The sequence below is a fragment of the Arvicola amphibius genome, chromosome 7 (assembly GCF_903992535.2).
Source record: "Arvicola amphibius chromosome 7, mArvAmp1.2, whole genome shotgun sequence".
Taxonomy (NCBI): Eukaryota; Metazoa; Chordata; class Mammalia; order Rodentia; family Cricetidae; genus Arvicola; species Arvicola amphibius.
In genome coordinates this window covers 95793420-95815408 of record NC_052053.1, presented here as the reverse complement: position 1 = coordinate 95815408, position 21989 = coordinate 95793420, and the positions used below count along the sequence as shown (strand labels likewise).

The 21989-nt window shown below is 46.7% G+C and overlaps 1 protein-coding gene across 3 annotated transcripts in view; it reads left to right on the top strand.

Annotated features, from left to right (window-relative positions):
* The window catches only part of Rgs6 (regulator of G protein signaling 6), a 606319-nt gene that overhangs the window by 561266 nt on the left and 23064 nt on the right, over positions 1–21989 (top strand). For all 3 annotated transcript variants that reach the window (XM_038336295.1, XM_038336294.1, XM_038336293.1), the window contains exons 15-16: positions 1615–1801; positions 19603–19692. In XM_038336295.1, coding sequence (XP_038192223.1) covers positions 1615–1801; positions 19603–19692 — 277 coding nt within the window. The remainder of the gene's footprint in view (positions 1–1614; positions 1802–19602; positions 19693–21989) is intronic.

The window sequence follows — 21989 nt, the reverse complement described above, 5'->3', positions numbered from 1 at the left end:
GCTTCCCTCTTTGGTCTTCAGGTTCAAGGAGAAGAGGTTTCTTTAGTTCTAGGGCTAGCTACACAGAGAAACACTGTCTCGAAAAGAAGAGAGACCCAGAGATTATTAGATGAGATCGATGATCTAAAAACAAGCACGCGAACCCAAATGTTCCTTGTGGAAATGGGGCTGCAGTACTACAGTCTGCCACTGGGTGGCGCCTTTGGGCCACACATTTGACTTCAATACCATTTCCCGGAGCAGCAGGAAAACGTGCTAACCCTTAAAAATAATACTAGTAACAACAAACAAGTACATCTTACTCTGGATTAAATTCTATGACAGATTTAATGTCCTTTCTATCTTTTGGTTCATCTATGTTCATCCTCTCCATTTGTTGACAAAAGTATTTGTTCTATTACTTGTGGCTGTGCAACCCATACAACATGGAGCCTGCAGTACCTCGCTGGGGACACTGGCCTGGTCCCTTTGCAGGGGAGAATGAGCTGCCCAGCGCTGGGTCCCTGTGATGCCCTGGGATCATCCTCAGGGCCTGGGAGCTGCTTTGGCTCTGACAACTGCGCTCTCTGCAGAACAGCGCTCATAAGAGGCTTGTCATTCGCTGCTCCCAGACAGACGCTGAGGAGTGATGGAGTGGTGATGGGGAGCGTGGAGAGGGAGATATTTTTCTCTCACACTCCCTAGAGAATCTTTGGTAGAGATGTCCCTTCAGCTATGTTTCAGACAAACCGTCTCCAAACTGTTTATGGAATGCCTACTAAGTGCCCAGAACCATGCTGAGTACTGAATACCTACTAAGTGCCCAGCACCGTGTTCAGTACTAATGTGAATGGCCCTATTTGTTCCTCTCTAACATGAATGGTTGATTCGTTCCAGACCAAATCTCTTTTATAATTCCAAGGTTCTGCCTACTTTTGTGACATGCCCCTTATTAAATTTTATTTTATTAAAGTTATTCATCTGTATGTGCATCACACATTCCTGTGGAGGTCAGAAGAGGAACTGGATCCCTAGAACTAGAGTGACAGGCAGTTGTGAGATGCCCACTGTGGATGCTGGGAGCCGAACCCAGGCCCTCTGTAAGAGCAGTGAGTGCTTTTAACTGCTGAGCCACCTCTCCAAGCTTCTTTTCCTTATTTTGATGCCCCCGAATGACCCCAGCCAGATTTGACAAGGAATACACATTATATAGAAACCTGAATGGAAAGCAGTTGATTTTCAACCTGGCAGAATTTGTACTTCTCAGGAACATTTGGTAACATCTGGAGATACTTGCTAGTTAGTTGCTGCAGCTTAAGGGATGCTGGTGACATCTAGTGAACTGGGGGTAAGCGGCTGCTTAGCATTCTACAAGACAGCCCTTCCACACCAAACAGGAATACCCTAGCCTGAGTGGCTGTTGTGCTGGGTTGAAAACTCTCTAGGCAGAGGGAAAAGAACTTCTTGTGGTCTCTGGAAGCTCATCTTCTCACGTGTGTCTTTATTCTGCACTCAACAATACGTCCTGCACTTTGAGCAGTCCCCATCAAAGCAGGCATGGGGATGCCCGTGAGCTCTGGGGCCATCTCTAGTGGAGCCCGAATAGAACTGACCGTGTTTCTGATTTCACTCCAGGTTCTGGCTGGCTGTCCAAGACCTCAAAAAGCAGCCTTTACAGGACGTGGCCAAGAGGGTGGAAGAAATCTGGCAAGAGTTTCTAGCTCCAGGTGCCCCGAGTGCCATCAACCTGGATTCTCACAGCTATGAGAGAACCAGCCAGAATGTCAAAGACGGAGGAAGATACACATTTGAAGATGCCCAGGTTTGCTCAGTGACCCAAATCATCATGTCTGTCATAAGGAGTTCCTTAACCACTTCACAGCCCGACCCTTTGATACAAGTCAGAGGTTTTATGACTAGTTAGAATATCAGCTTTTACTATTAATAAGTCCATAGGTCAAGGCTGTTCCAGAAAAGTACATGAGGAAATTGTAACAGAACATTGCCATTCTTCAATTTAGAATGCTAGCTAGGACTGCATCCTGTTATGAGTTGAAACAGCCTTTTAAAATACACTCAATAGGCCTCACAGTTTACCATACGGAAGCCTGTGAGGGACCAACTCTTTCCCTCAGGAGCACAGACTGACTGGGAGCTTCAGCTTACTCACTTCCCAGCATCTAGAAAGAGGATGACACCAAACAGCATTAGTCAGAGAAAGATCCATATCTGAAGTAGAGCTTCTACCGAGTACCCATTGCTTATGCAATGTAAAGTCAAGGTATTGTAAGTCAAACCACTATGTGTTGTAGAACCATTTTTATTTGCTTTATCTTTTCCATTGAGAAAAAATATTGTACAAAATCTAAACTCTTATACAAAGTCAGGAGTAGATTCAAAACAATGCAACATCATCAGTAGGAATTGTGAGCTGGCTGGATCAAGAGTCAAGCCCACCCCTGTCCAGCTGTCATGCCCACTATTGCACTGCTTCCATGGTGACCACCCCATCCAGTTAGTAGATTCCGAGCAGCTCCATATTTCAGGCCCTGGATAATGGTGGGAGACACCACAAAGAACAGATGAAAGCCACTTGTCCTCAGCAAGGCCCAGGGCCAGGTAAGAGACAGACAAATAAATAGGCCATTTTTAGCAGTGTGAGAAGACCCCAAAGGAGTAGGCTCTGGGGTCAAATGATGACCACAGGAAGGACTCAACTCTTCAGGGCTCAGTTAGGATGGTCACTGATGCTATAGGCAAAGAATGTGAGAGGCTTGCCCTGCCAATGACATCCCAACTCATTTAGGAGAGTCTATGCAGTTACACCAATGCAAACAGTAGCACAAGACTATGTCCAGTGTCCCTTGTCACAATTGCTCGAGAGCTCAGGCTGAAAACAGCTGTCACATACCCTTTCTTTCCTCCATCCTGAATCCACAGAATGCCTTTTCTGGGCAGATTTGCTTCCAAAGCACTCAGTCTCCTCCCTGTGACATCACAAGGCCCTTGAGCTCTTTGTAGCTTTGGAGTCAAATCCCTAAATCATGAGGGCTCTTCCCCCTCCCTCCCTGCGCACAGTTTGGTATATGTGTATGCTCTCAGGGACAATACTGATGTGACTCAGAAAGGAGGGGGATGGAGAAGTTCTCTGGGAACGCCCTGTGCACATGGCCTGAAACACGGAAGCCATGGTGAGGTTATAAGGTTACAAAACTTCCGAAAGATATGCTGATGTCAAGCCATGATTCTCCCAGTCTGGGTGTCACTCCATGCACCACGCAGGAAGGGTTTTCTTTAGCGTTTTCTCATGGGAAGTCTTGAACACAAAGTTGGCAATGAGTAGAAACACAAACATTGATGAGCCTTCATCCAACCTCATTGGTCATCAGTGCGTGACCTCTCATTGGTCATCAGCGCATGACCTCTCATTGGTCATCAGCGCGTGATCTCTCATTGGTCATCAGCTTGTGACCTCTCATTGGTCATCAGCGCGTGACCTCTCATTGGTCATCAGTGCGTGACCTCCTTTGAGCTGTGTCCCCACCTGCATGTTAACCGGCTGCTTGGAGGGGGAAATGTCCTTTTTTCCCTTAATGTTACCACACTACCATTACCACAATTTAATAAAATGTCAATAACTCCTTAATGCCAGCAGGCAAGTGTTGACTGAAGTTTCTCTCCTGCCTAGTCCCACAGTCATTCAGTCCCAAAGAAACATGCAAAGACTTATATTAATTATAAACTGTTTGGCCGATTATCTCAGACTTATTAACCAGCTCTTACAACTTAAATCAACCCATAATTCTTATCTTTGTTTAGCCACATGACTTGGTACCTTTTCTCAGTAAGACATTCTCATCCTGCTTCCTCTGCGTCTGGCTGGCAACTGTATCTCCTGCCTTTCCCATTCCCAGAATTCTCCTAGTCTGGTTGCCCTGCCTATACCTCCTGCCTGGCTACTGGCCAATCAGCATTCTATTAAACCAATACAAGTGACAAGTCTTTACAGTGGACAAGAACATTATCCCACAGCAGACAAGTGTATGAACTTTTAATAGTCCCATAAATGATTTCTAAAACACCATTTAAAAATCAGATTGTGCACAAGGGCTGCACAGTACTGTAGACCAACGAGGGTGTTCTTTTATTATATTTCATCTTTTTCTACCCCCTCCCCCCATCCCTGTGCATATTGGACAAAGTTAGATGTTTCATCCTATGAAGGGTTCCCACCTGGATCTTTCTGGTGACAGCCCTGAGTGCTACACGCATTCCTCTGTCACCCAATATTTCCTGTCAATTGGGTGTTTGATTTTTATATTTAACTGGATTTAGCTTTGACTTTTGTGGAGTTTATTGTGCTGTCTTGTCAGGAAAAAATGCAATAAATAATGTCTCCTGTCGTGTGTGTGTGTGTGTGTGTGTGTGTGTGTGTGTGTGATTTTTAGCCACTTTGTGTATGTGTAGATGTGATTTCAGCCACTTTGGGTGTTTGTTGCTGAAGTTAATTAGGGTTATGAAATGGTGATGTTCTCATTATCTTTCTCTTTTTGTTGATGAGCTGCACAGCTTCCAAAAGGAGGCAGTCCTCTCAGTTCCTAGTTAATTAACTAGTTAGTATCACCGTTCATGTAAGAAGAGCGGAATATTTGATTCTTTCTCTTCGTTGCTAGTTTCAAACAAAACGAGCGGCTTGGTATCATCTTCATTTGGTGGCTGACTGGAGTTTGTTTGCTTGTTTTCAACGTCTTTTAAACTCATGAATTTGAACACTTTTGATATGTTTTATGATCTATTTTTACTGAATTTTTTATTGCTGGGGTTTAGAATCTCTAGCCAGTTGATTCCTTCTGATGTGACCCCATTAATCTTTAATGTCATCCAAATAGCATGATGCCTCCATGGTTCTGCGCGGTCCTAGACCTGGAGAAAGTCATGTCTCTAAGGACCCCCATTTCTTCTTAGTGGCAAATGGTTTCTAGGGGCCACATTGTGGACACTTAGTGCTCATGGGTGCTAAGTTGTTGGTCTTGGTATTTTTAGTGGACAGAGCTAAGAAATACATTGTAATCTGCAATAAGGATACATTCAGCTGGGCAGGAGTGCACATCCGGCGATTGGGAGACTGAGACAGGGAGCTAGGTCAGAGTTTGAGACCAGCCCCCATCACCTCTGTGTGTGTGTGTGTGTGTGTAGAAAGAGAGATTATGAATTCATGCTGACATTTTCATTGGGATTTAGAATTGCAGAGGGCTTCTCCTCAGTCTCTCCCTGCTTACCTCCTTCCCTCCCTCCTCTGCTCTGCTCAGTGTCTGGCCCTCAAGGACCCACAGATGACATAATTGCTCATCTGCTTCCTGCTACATTTCCACAGAGCAGTCTGAGGGCCAGACAACACGATCACTGCCTGGCTCTTTACTGCTGCATAGTGTTCCTTGGTATGGAAGTGCTGTAGTTTGTTTGCTCAACCAGTCTTCTCCCCCTGGATGCTTGGGCTCTTTTTTATTCAAAGGAGATTTGATGAGAGAACTTGAAAAATAATAAATACATTGTGCCTTGGTAAGATATTGAATACCCAGTCTTCACTAGTACAGTTCTATGTGGTTTTTCAAATGTGTTATGTCCAAGGCAAGCCTGTGAAGTAGACTAGACAGGAAGACCTAACTTGTATAAATTTAAATAGAGCTCCCTTTCTATGCCAGTCCTCATTCCTAGCCTCTTCCCTGTTGCTCCCTAAGTGTGTTTCCACATACAAATATACGGTCTCCCTAGCAGCCTGACTTTGGGAATGCCACCTAATGCTCTAGTTAGTTTTATGCCAACTTGACACAAGCTAGAATCATTGGGAAGAGGGAACCACAAGCGAGAAAACACCCTACCAGACAGACCTGTGGAGCATTTTTTTAAACCATGATTGATGTGGGAGGACCTAGCCCCTTGTGGGTGGGATCATCAGAGGCAGATGATCCTGGGGTACATGAGGAAGTTGACCAGTATGCCACACAGCTCCATTGTGTGGGCTTCATTTCCCACCTACAGGTTCCTGCCTTGAGTTCCTGCCCTGGCTCCCTTCAGTGATGGGGTGTGACCTGGGAGTTGTAAGGTGAAGGAAACCCTTTCCTGCCTAAGTTATTTCAGTCACAGTGTTTTACCACAGCAATAGAAACAGTAACTAAGACACCTAAATCCCCTAAGTCTTCCTTCCCTCTTCCACAGAACAGAGATACAGCAGAACTTCTACCTCGGGTGAGAGGTGGCAAAATAGAAAGAGGCAGGTGACCACAGTGACTGGCCAACAGAAACGAAGGGAACGCGTTTACTGCTTTATTTTCCTAACGTCATTAATGTGTTTTTGGTCTTTTATGCTGAACACATTTGTCAAAATTTCAGATATTTTCATATGTAAGCACAGAGAGATAACCCTTCTCTCAGAAGCCAGATGTTCCTTGACTTACTATGTGTTACACTTCAGTTCATTCATGGTTAAGCTGAAAATATCATTTCAAAAGATTCATTTAATACATTCACTGACCCAGTGTCCTGTTGAGCACCGTGGAGGCACGGAGAACACTGGGGAACATGTACATTCGGTTTTTCTCTCTTGGGCTCCTGTGGCTGAGCTATATTATAGTTTGTGCCACTGCTCCACAGCATTAGGAGGGGCTACTTGCCACATAGCCAGCCCGGGAGAAGATCAAAGCTCAGCATATAGTTTATATGAGATCCATGTAGCTCTTACCCAACTTTGAAGTTGGAAAACTATAAATCAAATTATCCCTCAGAGCCATCCACCATGGTGAAGGAGACACCTGTTGGGTCTGCTCAGGCCTCCGGGACCCAGTGTCAGACTGCGTGACTTACAGGAACTTTTGCTCATCTTGGTCCTGAGCTAACTCAGGGATTGAAATGCTTGCGAGTTTCTTGGTGTTGACCTTGTCCCAGCTCCTGGACAGCTGCCTTCATGCTGGGTCAGTGTGCAAGCAGAGAAAGTTCTTTGGTCTCTTTGCTTCCTAAGAACCCCAACCCCAGCAAGGGGCTCCACTGCCATGACCTTATCCAAATATCATTGTGTCCCAAAGACCTAACCTTCATCCAGCACCATCGTGTGCAAGGGCATGCATTTTGGAGGAATATAAACTTAGTCCATAGCAGGGTGATTATGAAAATCGGGTAACTCTGTCTTTTACATTAAATGAGAGAGCAGTTTTAAAAAACTAAATTTGTCATGGGAATGACTAGATAGTATAATCTTTAGGTTTATGGGACACATGGTATATGTCTTGTCAATCAAAAATAGCTATGATATCACAATGGGAAACACAGGGGGGGAGGCAGAGACAGAGATACAGAGAGAGATGTGTGTGGCTGTGTCCCCCAAAGTGTCTGTTAACAATGGAATTCAAGTCATCATTTTTTGCACACACACACAGAAACATAATTGTTTTAACTATTAGAAAAAGATTCCCTGACCCGAGAGCCAGATTGGAGCCACAGGCTGTTAGTTTGAACCAAGCAGTTCAGCATGAAAGTCGAAAAGCTTCAATGAAGCAGAAAGACAGAGGGTCAGGGACCGTGACGCTGCAGCTTCTCTGGTAAGTTAGAAGGACTCCATCCTGGTTTGACCGCAGCGACACTGTGATTAATCTCTGAGGACATTTCTCTGTCAGCGTAGTGTGCTCATAAACAGGCCAAGCCCACACGGTGACAGCCACAGCTTCCCCTTCCTAGCCAGCCCAGTCAGCTGCACCAAGCAGAGTGTTACCGTTTCGAAGCTTCCAGAGACAGAAAGGACGTAAAACCCCATAACAACCTATGACTCACAAAGACTATGAGCGAGCTCTCCCAGTCTGTGATAAGGACTCTGCCGCTGAGCCCTTCCTGGCTTGGCATATTAGTGCTGAGGATTTGTCTGGTCCCCTGAGAGTGGGAGAAACCTGAGTCTCCAGAGGCCAGGGCGCAGGCCCGATCCTGTGTCTACCCTATGTGTTTTGTAGGCTTGTGTATTTGAGGCCTTTACGCTTCTCTCCTTGCTCGGTTTACCCATCTGCTAAGTGGGGATGATAATGACCCCTGCACCCTTAGAGCCACTCTGTTTGAGATCGGAACTCTGTCGGGCTACCACAGTTAGTCCTAAGACAGTGAGTGACCTATGAAAACGAAAGCAAGTGCCCAGTGCTGGTGACCAGCGAGCAGGCAGAGCGAAGAGAGACACGTGTGGCTGCGGCCTCTCTGGTTTTCATTTGGCCATGTGCAGTAGAGTAAGGTTTATTGCCTATGCTTGCTTCCGGGGATCATTTCACAAGATACACTCTACCAGTGCAAGCCCAGCATTTGCTGGTCCATTTGGTTCTTTTGACAATTCGGGCTGAGACCAAACCTTCTGTCATGACCCATGGGCTGCAGCTATAGCCCTCAGCCATTTTCCATGTTGTTCAGATTTCGTAGACTTGGCGGGGGAGGGGGGCGTCAATGGGCCATGGATCGTTTTTTAAGGGCTGGATTTTTCTGCTTTTACCTATAGGGTATCAGTGAACTTACCCTGTTCCTTATTCCCCTGAGGTCTTTCCAGAATCTACTACATAGGAGTTTAGAAAAATCAGAGGAACTAAAAGTTCTGAAAATTCTTTGAGAAGATTGTAAATGCTATAGATTTGTAAGTGTGACCTCACAAATGATAGTGGCTTTAGTACTTCCTTATAAATCCAAGCTGAGATGAAAAGCACAGCGGCACATTATTTTTTATTTTATTTTATTTTTGGTTTTTTTTTTTTTTTTTTTGAGACAAGGTTTCTCTGTAGTTTTGGTACCTGTCCTGGAACTAGCTCTTGTAGACCAGGCTGGCCTCGAACTCAGAGATCCACCTGCCTCTGCTTCCCGAGTGCTGGGATTAAAGGCGTGCGCCACCACCTCCCGGTTTAAAATGTGTAGTTCAGACTGACCTCGAATTCCAGATCCACCTGCCTCTGTCTTCTTTAGCAAATCCTACCAGCCTGCACCACCAGAACTGGCATGGCGGCACATTCCTTTAATCCCAATGCTTCTCTCCTCGTTCGGTTTACCCGTCTGCTAAGTGGTAGAGACAGGTGGTTCTCTGTGAATTCAAACCCAGTTTAGGCTACACAGAGATCTGGGAGGAAAGGGAGACAGGCTCCATCATAAAACACTGTCTCAAAATAAAGCAAAGTAATTCTATCAATAAGACTGTTCTTGCACATACAGGCTGGACATAGTGGTAGCTCATGCCCCAGCACTTGGGAGTTTGAGGCACAAAGACTGCAATGAGTTCAAAGCCAGCCTGGGCTACATAGTGAGTTCTAGCCTAGCCTGGGCTATATAATGACCCTCTGTTTTAATAAAACAAAGAAACCAAACTGTGGAGGTCCTTGAGTGTCCCGGGACAGTACTTAAACATGCTCACCCTAGAGCACTCATCCCAGAAAGCACTGGAGAGGGTAAATCAGATGGTTGCAATCCACAAGCTGGGGTCGGACTGAGATCTGAAGCTTCAGGATTGCTATCAACCTAAATGCCTCTCTAGCAGGTTTAGGGGACAAGAAGCCAGGGGAAGTATAGGCCCCTAACAAACGTCCCCAGAGAGCATTTGTCTTGTGAGCCCCTGTGGGCTCTGAAAGGCATTAGGGGTCCAGTGACCAGCCTGATGGCTGTGTAGCTTGTTTTTAAAGCCTCAGAGAAACCAAGGATGGTCTAAGGACTGTGTTTCTAGGTCATTCGATCATTTGTCTATTCTCCATCTATTGATTTTGTGACCATCCATTTGAGTTGGAAAACCTTGACCTGTGTGGGGTGACCTCTGTGATGAAATCACACAGGAAACAGGAGGTCTGAGTGGCTTGTCACCGTAAGACAGAGCTTACCTCTCCTCCCATCATTCTTTACAAACAGAGCAAACAGGTCACTGAGATCGGGTTGGATTGGAAACCTGTCCTTCAAACGGACTGGCAGTTGAATCGAGCAGAGTAACCTCCCTCAGTGGCTTTATGGCGTGTACATCCCCACCTTGCCTTCTTAACTGTTGCGGCTCCACTGCCTCCCTGACCTATGTTAGTTCTCAGACTCCTATCCACACCCTGCACCTGGAGTGTCTGGACCTTTGATGGAAGCAGGAATCTGTTTTCTTTGCCTTTTGTAAGTGCCTAACTGCACTCTGTGTGGGGGTTCAAATATTCCAGAAGCGGATGTCTTGCTGGGCATAGTGGCTCCTGCCTGTCATCAGAGGCAAGGAAACCACTTCAAGTCTGACTCCAATAAACATAGCAAGTTCCAGAGCAGCCAGGGATCCATGGCAAGACCCTGCCCCCACAAACGAGCAGACAAACCAACCAATGTCCTTGAGTCATGAACTCTGTTGTGTCTACCATGGTAAAGGGGAGGGGGGCAATTTGTCACTTCTCTTTCAGCTTCAAAGAGCCCTGAGTCACAACCATAGTGATCAATAAGGACCAGCTAAATTACGTGTCTAATTTTACATTCAGCAAAACTTTGGAATATTCACTATGTGCCAGATGTTCGAGGCGCTAGAAATCTGCAGCTGTATAGGCAGGTCCCTTCCTGGAAACAGCCCTCAATCTGCGTGACCAGAACTCTCTGAAATCCACATTCATTCATGGACTAGCCGAAGACTTCAAGACCAGGATGAGGTCTGGGTGATAAACAGACACCATCAACCCCACCCCCATTATAAGCAGACAGGAAGCCTCTTGCCGAAAGTGTCTGTGAGTATGTGATCTTAGATGTTGAAGATCAGTCTGGTGGAGGAATGCAAGGTGTCTAGCCTTTGCTTTGTTTGAAAGCCAAAGTGTAATAGGGGAGTAAGGTTTCATATTTGCCCTAAGCAGTCCTCTGAGCCTGGGGAAAGCTGTCCATCCTTGTTGTGGTGGTGTTGTGGGCCTGTTTTCTGGTGCACATGCTCTGTTAGAGAACACATCCCGGTCCACCGTGTGCAATCACTAGGGAATCCCATCACAGCTTGCTTCAGAGGTTACTCACTGGATTCTGTGGGTGGTGTTATTTTAGGGTGACAAGCGGCAGAGGGAGGGATGAGTCTGCAAAGAACAAACCAGTCGTTTGTGGGCCGATTCTGTTTATTACCAGGAGTTCCTGGAGAGAAGGGATCAGAGAATTAAACTCCGGAGTTTCTGTGTTGCTAATTCTGAGCATAGAGTTTTAGTACCAAACCCTTTAAGAGGGAAGGAAAAACAGGCTTCCATGTCAATATGTGGGAGGTGGGAGGGGATATTTGAAGCTGTCTTTGTTGCTCTTATCGCAGAGTAGAGATAGAACAGCATTAAAATCCTGTGCCTTGGGCCAGTTAAGTTGTATCTGTGAGATACCATGCAGGATAAATGCAAGGGATCATTTTTGTCACATTCATATATGACTTTCAAATGATCCCCTATGTGGAAACAACCCCCACCTACTGCTGTCTCCCTCCCCCCACCCTGTCTTCTTAGAAAGCCCAAGAAATCCAAATGGAGGCTTCTTGTTTAAGATCCCTAAAACAGTCATCCAGAGAGGCATCCCTGGGCCTATGAATGTAGCTTACGGGTAGAGAATGTGCCTGGAAAGTATGTGGGAGGGCCAGGGTTCAGTCCCCAGTGCTTCAAGAAACAGCCAAACAAACACAGAGCTGGCCTGATTAGTCTTCGCTCATTGCGACCCATGTCGCCGTGGCTCCTGTTCTCTTTGCTCGCTGAGTAGACACTGAGCTGTGATGATATACCTCCATGTGGCCTGTCCTGTAAAACCCGTCTTGAAAGAATTTAATTTTCCTTAGGATTCAGCTGACCATGCCCGAGACTTAAAGATCTTTGGTTAAAGACAGCTAAGAGTCTCTAGAAAGATGAGGCTCAAAGACCCAGAATGTACGTGTCCAAGGCAAGTTGCTTGGGATCTGCGCTTCTCTGAGACACCAGAGCCTGGGTCTGTGCCATTTCCATTGCTAACAGTGGTGGTGGTGGATGGCTCTCAACAGGGAATGGTGAGAAGAGGCAATGCCTAGCATTAGACTGACCCAGACTTAAGACTTGGGGAGGAAGCTCTGCCACCGCTGCACCTACAAGCGGAAGGGCGCACTGTATCCCAGCCAAGAGACACTGGTTCCCTTTAGGAACCTATAACCTATGAAGAGGAAAAAGCCTTGAAAACAAGCATGCCAGGGTTGGGAGGAACGTGGCCTCTGGGTTCAGATGCTCTCTGCCAACAGTGAACGAGACATCCTGCCTGGTGTAATTTCAGTAGCCTTGTCTGTAAAATGGGGCTATTTCACTACTATTTCAGATTGGCAGCACAAAGTGCAGTTATACTCCGTTCACCGGTCCTCTTTGCTCCAAACCGTTTCTTCTCTCTGTAATCTTCCCCCTTCTGTCTCATCCACACTGCCTCTCACACACACAATCATAACACACGGTTATCATTATTACTTGACATGTATAATCATTTTGTAGTGCTTTTCCTTCTATTTCTGCTCTGAAAGTGTGATTGGCAGGACTAGAAATGGGCCAAGTGGGGACTTGAATCCAAGCCTCTGGCTCGGGGCCCAGTTTCTTCTTCTTTGGCTCCCCCCCTCCACATCACATTCTGCCCCTCGTTTTCCTTGAAGGGACATGACAGCTCCCCAAGCATGGCTATTACACCAGGAAACTTAGGAATGGAGGGCCACAATGAGGCACAGACACCTGCAGAAAGAAAATATGACACTCGAAAAATCACGAGGGCTCTTGGCCGCTATGCACGTCTGCACTGAGTGGCTCCTGCTTCAGGAAGGTGTTCTAAAGCTGGAAGATGAGGTCGGTGCCGCCTTAGGAGCCCACAGCCCAGGAAGACACATACCGATATTCTTAAGAGGGTCAGCTGCTCCCACATGCTTGCAGCCCAGGGCCTCGGACATTCATGTGAATACCGCCCTCCCCTGCCACACACACACACACACCCGTCTCACCAGAGGTTCAGTGTTTTGTCTAAAAAGAAAGGACATTTCCAAATGAAGGCCAGCACAGCAAAATATTGATTTGGAGCAGGTGTGGTCTGGAGACAGCGTGGTTTGCTTGCTCACCCCGGCGCCTACATCTTTCCTAGACTTTTAGTGACCTCAGCCAGCCTCCTGGCAAGCAGAGGGCCCATCTACAGATGAGCCGTGCCCAGGGAGGGAAAATGAAGGGGATGCGGTTCATCAAAGGATATAAGTCCTTCCCAGCACTGGGAAGTGTGTGGCTAACACACCCGTGCCGTTCAGGTCCTAAAGTACTGGTTTCTTAAGACAGACAGAGCCATTTTTGTCCTCCCTTCAGAGTGACCCCGGGGGAAGGCATGGCCATGGAGTCAATCCTCATCTCCCTAGCAGACCGAGGGAGGTGAGGGCCAGACAGAAGGCAAGAAGAGGCAAAGAAGAAAGGAGCAGATTTTTTTCTCTCCAGCCCGTTTCCGCACCCAGGATCTGGCTGAGTCGCCAATGGCTCTCTCGCACGTTGCGGAGGTAGATATACATTTCCCTTAGGACCAGTTGTCGGCAGAACGGGGAAAACACACCAGAACCCTTCATAAATCAGCAGAGGTCACTGCCAAGAGCTTTGTCCACTTGCTGTCCCTGGCGGTGATAAACTCATTGCATTTGGGAAATGGCCAGAGACCCTGAGTCTGATCTTAATTCTTATTCCCAGAAAAATCTCAGTTCTGGGTTCACCCACCCCCTGTTTACTGTCTTTGTGTTTCCTAGACAAAGCTGGAAGGAACACATTTTCCTGACATCAAAGGCAACATTTCTTTGTTTGGGGGAGGAGGAACAGGACAAGGGAGTCACCGAATCCCTAGGCTGTGAGAAAGCCAGGCTTAGGCCAGAAGGAAACTGGCACTATGACCCCCAAAGGGGGTCTGGGAGACCTGCAGAGTGTCAAAAGCCTGGTTTTGTCAGACCTGAATGCTAGGGTGCTAGGACTACTTCTCTCTCTCTCTCTCTCTCTCTCTCTCTCTCTCTCTCTCTCTCTCTCTCTCTCTCTCTCTCCCCACACACACCCATGTACCCATGTAGGGTGATTTGAGGCTTCATAATGCTAGTAAAAAGGTATAAGAGGGAACAAGCCCATGGCAGCTACCCTCCAGCAATCTGTGCTCACATATCCTACTTTCCCTCACACTGCCCTTGCCTGGGTGTGTGACTTTGGAGTGGGACACTTAGGGAAGGTAACAGTGGTGTCCACCCTTTGGAGAGTGAGCCATAGCCCACTGTCTGCCCGCTCTGTGGGATCATTCCGTACCGGCTTTATCCCCTCCTCCTTGGCTCCTATAGAGCTAAGACCCACCTTCTCAGCATCTCCTCAGACCCTCCTACCTTGGGGAATCATTTTCCAGTCGATGGCCTGCCATTCCCCACCCAGGAAGATCCGCTCAGCCCCAGCCACACCCAAGCATAGTGGTTGTACTTGGACACCTTTGCAGCCCTTTGCTCTAATGGCTATGTGGGTCCTGGTGGAGAGTCCTCTTGTCTATAGATGCTAAGCTCTCTCATAGCAAAGTTCTCTTTGTCTTCGTCAGACTATAACCTCACAATCAGACTCAGTGCCTGGCGTCTACTAGATGCTCAATAAATATCTGGTGAACGAAGTCATGATTAAATGTTTAAACACCTTTCTTTTCCTGCTCCGTTTCAGGTGACAAGGTCAGTTTTGTTAATGAACCCAGGTTTTTCCTGGCTGCACTGAGGTAATAGGAATTAAGTAGATCTGGGTTGGTTTGTGGCTGAGGCCAGAAAGAAAGGCCTCTTCCTACCTTGCGGGGAGCAGAGGGTTGCGAAGCATATCCTCAGCATTTAAATTCCCAGAAGAAGCCAGAAACAGCAGCAGAGATGCATTGTTTGAGAGCTTTGGAGAGGGTCCAGATCTTGGGACAGGCCTTTGCCGATGACTCAGGAGCCACCGGCTCTGTTAGCCAGACAGAGATGATACTTGATTTAAAAAAAGAAAGAAAAAAGACAGTAAGTCATCTTTACTCAGAGTTAACATTTGCATCTACGATTGTAATGGTAGAGCAATTTAGAGATATCAAATGAAAGCCAAGACCACTGACACCCTGGATCCAGGCTCTGGGGCAGAGAAGGGTGTTTGTGCTAAGAGGTTCAAAGGTTCACAGCCCTTCATGGGGATATGATCCTCTCCTCCCAGACAGAGCAAGTAAGTAGCTGCTTAGGCCAGTCATAAATTAAAGCAACATTGAACATTAAACTAAAGCAAGCATTTTAGTGAGCCAGGAAACCCTGCATTAGCGTGTTTTCTGTTTCTGTAACAAACTACTCAAGGATGCGTGTGTCACAGAGCAGAAAAAAATGTATTCGATTCGGTTTTGATGCCTAAAATTTTAAGATCAGGCAACCCTATCTGTTGGGGCTCTGGTAAGGGCCTTCCTGCTGTGTCTCAATATATCAAGGAGCACAAGGTGTGAGGAGAGAGCTCATGATGAGAGAGGGGGTGAGAAAGAGGGAGACAGAACCCATCCTTCTTGCAGGCACTAACTGGGTTCTGAGCCTTGGGGGAGCATGCTTAAGCTATAACCAAATCACCCACAGCATGGTGTAAACCCAACTAAATGTTTGACCCTGTGACGGACAGGATGCCTCTCTAAAAGATGAAGACACACTGTCCCTATCATCCAGGGACTTAAACTGGTGATGGGGGTGGGGTGGGGAAGACTGGATATTTCTGCAAGGGTTTCCGAAAAAAATTTCACATTAAGGTTGTTCATTGAAAACACAACACAGTCACCAAAGCAGACACTAATTCCCCTGCATTCTTTGCTTGTCCCTTTCCATTGGTGAGGATGCCACCCAACTTTTTATTTTTTATTTTTATTGATTTGTACATTTTTTTTTTCTGCTCCTCTCCCTTCCCTTCAACCCTCTCCCATGGTCCCCATGCTCCCAATTTACTTAGAATATCTTGTCTTTTTCTACTTCCCATGTAGATTAGATACATGTATGTCTCTCTTAGGGTTCTCATTGTTATCTAGGGTCTCTGGGGTTGTGAATTATAGGCTGGTTTTCTTTGCTTTATGTCTAAAAGCCACTTATGAGTGAGTACATATGATATTTGTCTTTCTGGTAACCCACTCAATATGATGTTCTTTAGATCCATCCATTTGCCTGCAAATATCAAGATGTCATTATTTTTTTTCTGCTGCGTAGTACTCCGTTGTGTAAATGTACCACATTTTCCTTATCCATTCTCGGTAGAGGGGCATTTAGGTTGTTTCCAGGTTCTGGCTATAACAAACAATGCTGCTGTGAACATAGTTGAACACATGTCCTTGTGATACTATTGAGCACTCTTCAGGTATATACCCAAGCATGGTATTGCTGGGTCTTGAGGAAGGTTGTTTCCTAATTTTCTGAGAAATCACCACACTGATATCCAAAGAGGCTGTACCAGCTTGCACTCCCACCAGCAATGAAGGAGTGTTCCCTTTACCCCACATCCTCTCTGGAATAAGTTGTCATCAGTGTTTTTGATCTTGGCCATTCTTACAGGTATAAGATGAAATCTCAGAGTTGTTTTGATTTGCATTTCTCTGATGACTAAGGATGTTGAGCATTTCCTTAAGTGTCTTTCAGCCATTTTAGATCGCTATTGAGAATTCTCTATTTAGGTCTGTACTCCATTTTTTATTGGATTATTTATTCTTTTAACGACCAATTTCTTGAGTTCTTTGTATATTTTGGAGATCAGACTTCTGCTTGATGTGGGGTTGGTGAAGAATTTTTCCCATTCTGTAGGCTATTGACCGTGTCCTTTGCTTTACAGAAGCTTTTCAGTTTCAGGAGGTCCTATTTATTAATTGTTTCTCTCCATGTCTGTGCTACTGCCACCCAACTTCTATAAATATGGAGCATCTTAGAATGAAGCTGATCCCAGGACCCTTTGGGGCTCCACTGGGGATGGGCTGCTGAGGTTCCTGGCATAGCCAAAGCATTTCTTCTGTTCCATTTTCAGTTTTGTTTTTCACTGTTTATAACTAACAAGTAAAACGTCATCTGTTTGCATGGTGTAATCATGTTTTAACATGTGTGACACTGAAATGTCTAAATCAAGTAACTATGTGGCTATCATTCCACATGCTGGTTTTTTTTTTTTATTAAGAAAACTTTGAATCAAAATTTCACAATGACCAGATACTGTGATGAACTGTATTCAGCCACGGTGTACTCTAGATATGCTGAACTTATCCCTCCCGTCCGTCTAAAGGAAGTGTGTCTCCTGTGGCCAGCATTCCCCAGGCTCCCTCCCCTGCACTCATCAATTCCCGGCAGCCGTCACTCTCTCTCTGCTTTTGTGAGTCTGATGTGTTAGCTTCCCCGTGTGAGCGGAGTCAAAGAATTTGTTATTCTGTTCCAGACTTATTGCATTTCACCTAGGTTCATCTACACCATGGTAAAGGACAGCTTTCCTTCTCAAGGCGAAGGACTATCCCATTGTGTGTGTGTGTGTGTGTGTGTGTGTGTGTGTGTGTGTGTGTGTGTAAAAAATATATTTCCCACATGTCCTTTATCTGTTCATAAGCTGACAGGCACCTTGATTAATTCTGGGTCTTGGCTATGTGCCTTTTATGCTGGGTAGGGAGACATCTTGGCACAGTCTGGCCATTGTTCCAGGATTCTCTAGCCAGGCTACAACCACCCTCACCACCCAAAAACTTCCATAGTCCCCCACCCTATCCCAACCCTCAGGTCTAGAAAGTGGAGTCGGCAGTTGAGAAAACAGGATACTTTTTTTTTTGAGAACCTGGGTTTGATTCCCAGTACCCACAAGGCTACTCACAACTGTCGGTTCCTGAGAATCTGATGCCCTCTTCTGGCATCTGCAGGCACTCTATGCTCATGGTACACAGACATACATGTAGGCAAAACACTAATACATATAACAATTAAATGAAAATGAAGACAAAAATGTGACCTCCCCAACTGATGTGAGGTCTCCGCCTCCTCCATACATGGTGTCTTCTGGGAAGAGAAGCCAGAAGGAGATTCCCAGGGGTAAGCCTTGACTTCCAGCTGGGCTGTCTCTCCTCACTGACCAGAGACCTCCATTCCCTTTGGCACTGAGGCCATTGCCCAGCTTTCTGAAGGGGCAGGGAACACTATAAAGGACAAAGCTTCCTTTACCAGGCCAGCTACCAACTGATACTCCACCATCTCGGATGGCGTACTCTCCCTCCCTTCAGCACTGCTCTTGAGCCAGACAGGCTTGCCTCCGTAGACAAACCATCCTTCCTCCATGCCTCTCTGTTTGCGGGCTGGGACTGTCTGCCTGTGAACAGACTGTGAGAAAGAACGTGTGCCTGGAGGAATTAGTTGCCAGCCAGGGGTCATATGCTGGACCAAGGGTGTGGGTCTTCTCAGAGCCTTGGGGATACAGCAATAGCAGTAGCCTCCTCCTAGATATGTGTGCCCAGGTGCTCCATGAGCCAATCATGAGGATCGCCTTAAGATGATGGCCCTAATGTACACAGGTCGATTCAATTATATTGTTTCCGTGTATGTATGTGTGTGCATGCACATGTATGTCCTGTGTATACACATGCAGAAAACACAGGTGGATGTCCAGTATCCTGCTCTATTAAGTCTCTATTTCCTTGAGACAGTCTCACTGATAATAGAACTAAGCTGGCAGCCAGCAAGCTCCGGAGATCCAACCCACCCATCCCTGCCCTCTACTGCACTGGGTTTGTAGGTACCCACACAGACATGCCCAGCTCTTTACACGTGGGCTGGGAGTTCAAACTCTGGTCCTGGTGCTTGCACAGAGTGATCTCTTATCCACTGGACCATCTCCTCAGACCCTCTAGGCTCCTTTTTGAAGCTGTGCTTTTTATTTAGAGACACTTGCAGACTCCTGGAAAGTTGTTAAAGAACACAGAGATGGACCATTCATCCAGCTCCCCAATGGTAACATCTTGCAAAACTGGAGTAGATTGTAACTTATTGTAATGATGGCGCAGCCATCCATTGATTTTGTTCAGGTTTGCCCGTTGTATTTGCACTCACGTATGTGTGTGCTTCATTTTTCACAGCCTTATCGCCTGTGCAGATGCGCCAAGATAGAGAACCACCCATCACCACAAAGATCCTTCCTGTTGCCTTGTATAACCACCTATTGGCCCATTCCTAACTTCTGGCCACCACTAATCTGTTCTCTAGCTCTCTAATTTGTCCTTTTGAGACTGCTCTATAAATGAAATCAGACGGTATAACTGAGGAGCAACGTTCCACTCATCATGTTTCCCTTGCGAGTCTCCCCAGTTTTGGACCAATACCAGTGGTTCATGTCCTCCAACTGTTGCTACTGCAGCTGTAACCACTGCATACCCCAACATGACCCTGAGACCCGATTACAAATCCTTTGAGACAGGACCCTCTTGCTCTGTAAGAGAAACTGCCATTTTGCTTGTTTATTTCTTGGCATGTGACATGGGAGGGGTGGGACACACTGCACGTTTTCCTAGTTCCATTCCAACGTCCCTAGGTTCCTGTGCCCGCCCACCCCCAGGTCAGGTGAATTGTCAATTCCTTTGGCTCCAGCTGACAGTTCTTTCTCTTGTCTCCCTACTCCTCCCCTTCCCCAGGAGCACATCTACAAGCTGATGAAGAGCGACAGCTACGCCCGCTTCCTGAGGTCCAATGCTTACCAGGACCTGTTGCTGGCCAAGAAGAAGGTACCTTGGGAAGGGCAAGCTTGTCTTTCTTAGCACTGTTGACTCTCGCTGCTGCTTGCTGCTGGTGTAAAATGAGAATATCATCCCTTGGGTTTTGTTTATTTACTTTTCCTTTCTTCTCTCCCCTTTTCTGTCTGCCCCTCTCCAATCAAAAACAGTGAGGAAGGTTACTGTCCCAGCCTCCCCCGATAGCCAGGATATGGCGTCCTGCCTCCGTGTTCCCATTCCCTCTGTCTGCCTGTTTTGCCTGCAGTGAGAGGAGGGTGACCAAATATCATTGCCACAGTGGCTCGACTCCAGAATGTCAGGTTGGCAGTGACCCAAGCAAATCTCTTAGGATAGCAGAGAGATTTTTCACTGCCAGTTCCATTCAGCCGTTCCCAACAGGTCCTTCCTCTTCATATGCTCCCTTTCTAGTCAGGTTGAAGTGAGGATCAGGACACCCCAACTCCTGACCCCGGGAAAGAAAGTCTTGCCAGTTTTAACAGATCCACCAGACATCTGAATCATTACTAAAATAGGGCATTGATTCCTTCTCGTCATACCCTGGCTCACCATTTCTCTGAAGTTTTTCCCGGTTACTTTAACTAGGAAGTAACCACCTCCCAACCACTTCCTCCTCCTCTTCCACTTGGAATTAAATCATGGCTCTTACAGCCCTTGGAGACTTGATTCACAGAGCCCCGAGCCCCTCAGCATGCCAGTGATGACAGTGCCTGAAGGGGTGGGGGAAGGAATGATACATGGGCGAGGAAAGGGGAGGGCAAGAGGCAGGGCTCATGAGTCTGGTGAACACACCAACCTTCTGGACACTTCCGCTCCAACCAGAAGGCCACGTGTGGTCAAGTGTGACTCTACTCGCTCCAGATTCTACCACTTCCATTCTCACCACACACACACACACATACACCCCTCTCTTCTTCCGGTGACCAAACCCTAGTCCCCAAGCACACTGTTGTCCATCCGCAGGCTTTCTGTTGGGCTACCTTTCAGCCTCACACTCTTCTCTGTACTGGCAACTGTACCACACGTTTGCCTGTCCGGCCATCTGGTTGGTACCATGTAACTCCAGGGTCCTACCTTCTTGTTCTTACACCCTACCCCACCTCACCCCCAACAATCCTAAGACTCTGAGAAAAGTGAAAGACCTTCCAGATGTTCTATTGTCAAAAAAAGCTCAGCTCTGCTACTTTCCAAGCCCCTCTCAGAGTTGAGCTCATGGGATGGAGAATGTGAAACCTTTGGCCAATTCCCTTTTGGGGGGATGAGTTCCTGTAGATGGGGGATGAGACTCCCACACACAAGTGGCTCTGCTGCTCACCTTTTCAAGCACTGGAAGAAAGATCAAGGTCATAGACACTTTGGGCACTTAAATCCTAAGTCTCGTGGGAGAAAGTCAAGGGAAGATTTTTTTTTTTTTTTTTATTTCTTGAGGCTCAAGTCCCCTAAACTGACCCCAGTTAGGGCACATTTAAGGCTCTAGCAATTTTACCAATCTGTGCCTAGCTACATAAGCATTTAGAGTAAAGGTCAGATGCCATTTAGTCTCCCCATGGTTGTGGGGAGGGAAGAGACACCTCAATCCAGGAAGCAGGCTAAACTGGCTGAGTTTACAGATCCCTCCCAATGCAGCAGTCAGGAGGCCAGGGGAATGGGGCAGCAACTAACCCCCTTCCGGGGAAAGGTTACAAATGAAGTTCATTAGTTACCCCACAGCCCTCAAATGAAAGGATGTTCTTCTGGCAGAAAGCCAGGGTACCTGCTGATGTCTAATATGGAGCAGTTATTTCCCCAGATAGTTGCTTTCCCATCCATGCCTTCCTGAGAGTCTCCAGGCACCAGATTTGTAACTCAGCACCTTCAGGAAGGCCCAGAGCATCCTCTGATTCCAGTGGTGCTACGGTTCACCCTCTGATAGTGATACCCAGGTTATAAAAGGGCGTGTGAGAGCTCTACCCTCCCTTCAGCCCCAGAGAGTAAGAATCTGCCTCCCGTTTCAGCTGAGAACCATGCCTGGTAGAGTCCAGAAGCCCAGACTTATGCTCTGTTGTAATGGCTCCTCCTCTTTTCTGCTATCCTCAGAGGAGAGGGTAGTTGCTCTGGAGAACTAGATTCTAAAGGAGGGTGAACTGGATTTTGATAGGCAATGATGTAGCAGTGATGATGGGTTTCCATAGCAGCTCAAAGGAAACCCAACTATGTGGTCAGGAGATAAGAGTGACAGGTCTAGAACTGGCTTGACTTGACTCAGTGTCTGCCCTCTGGTGTCTTTAGGATGAGAGCTGAGCTTTGTCCTC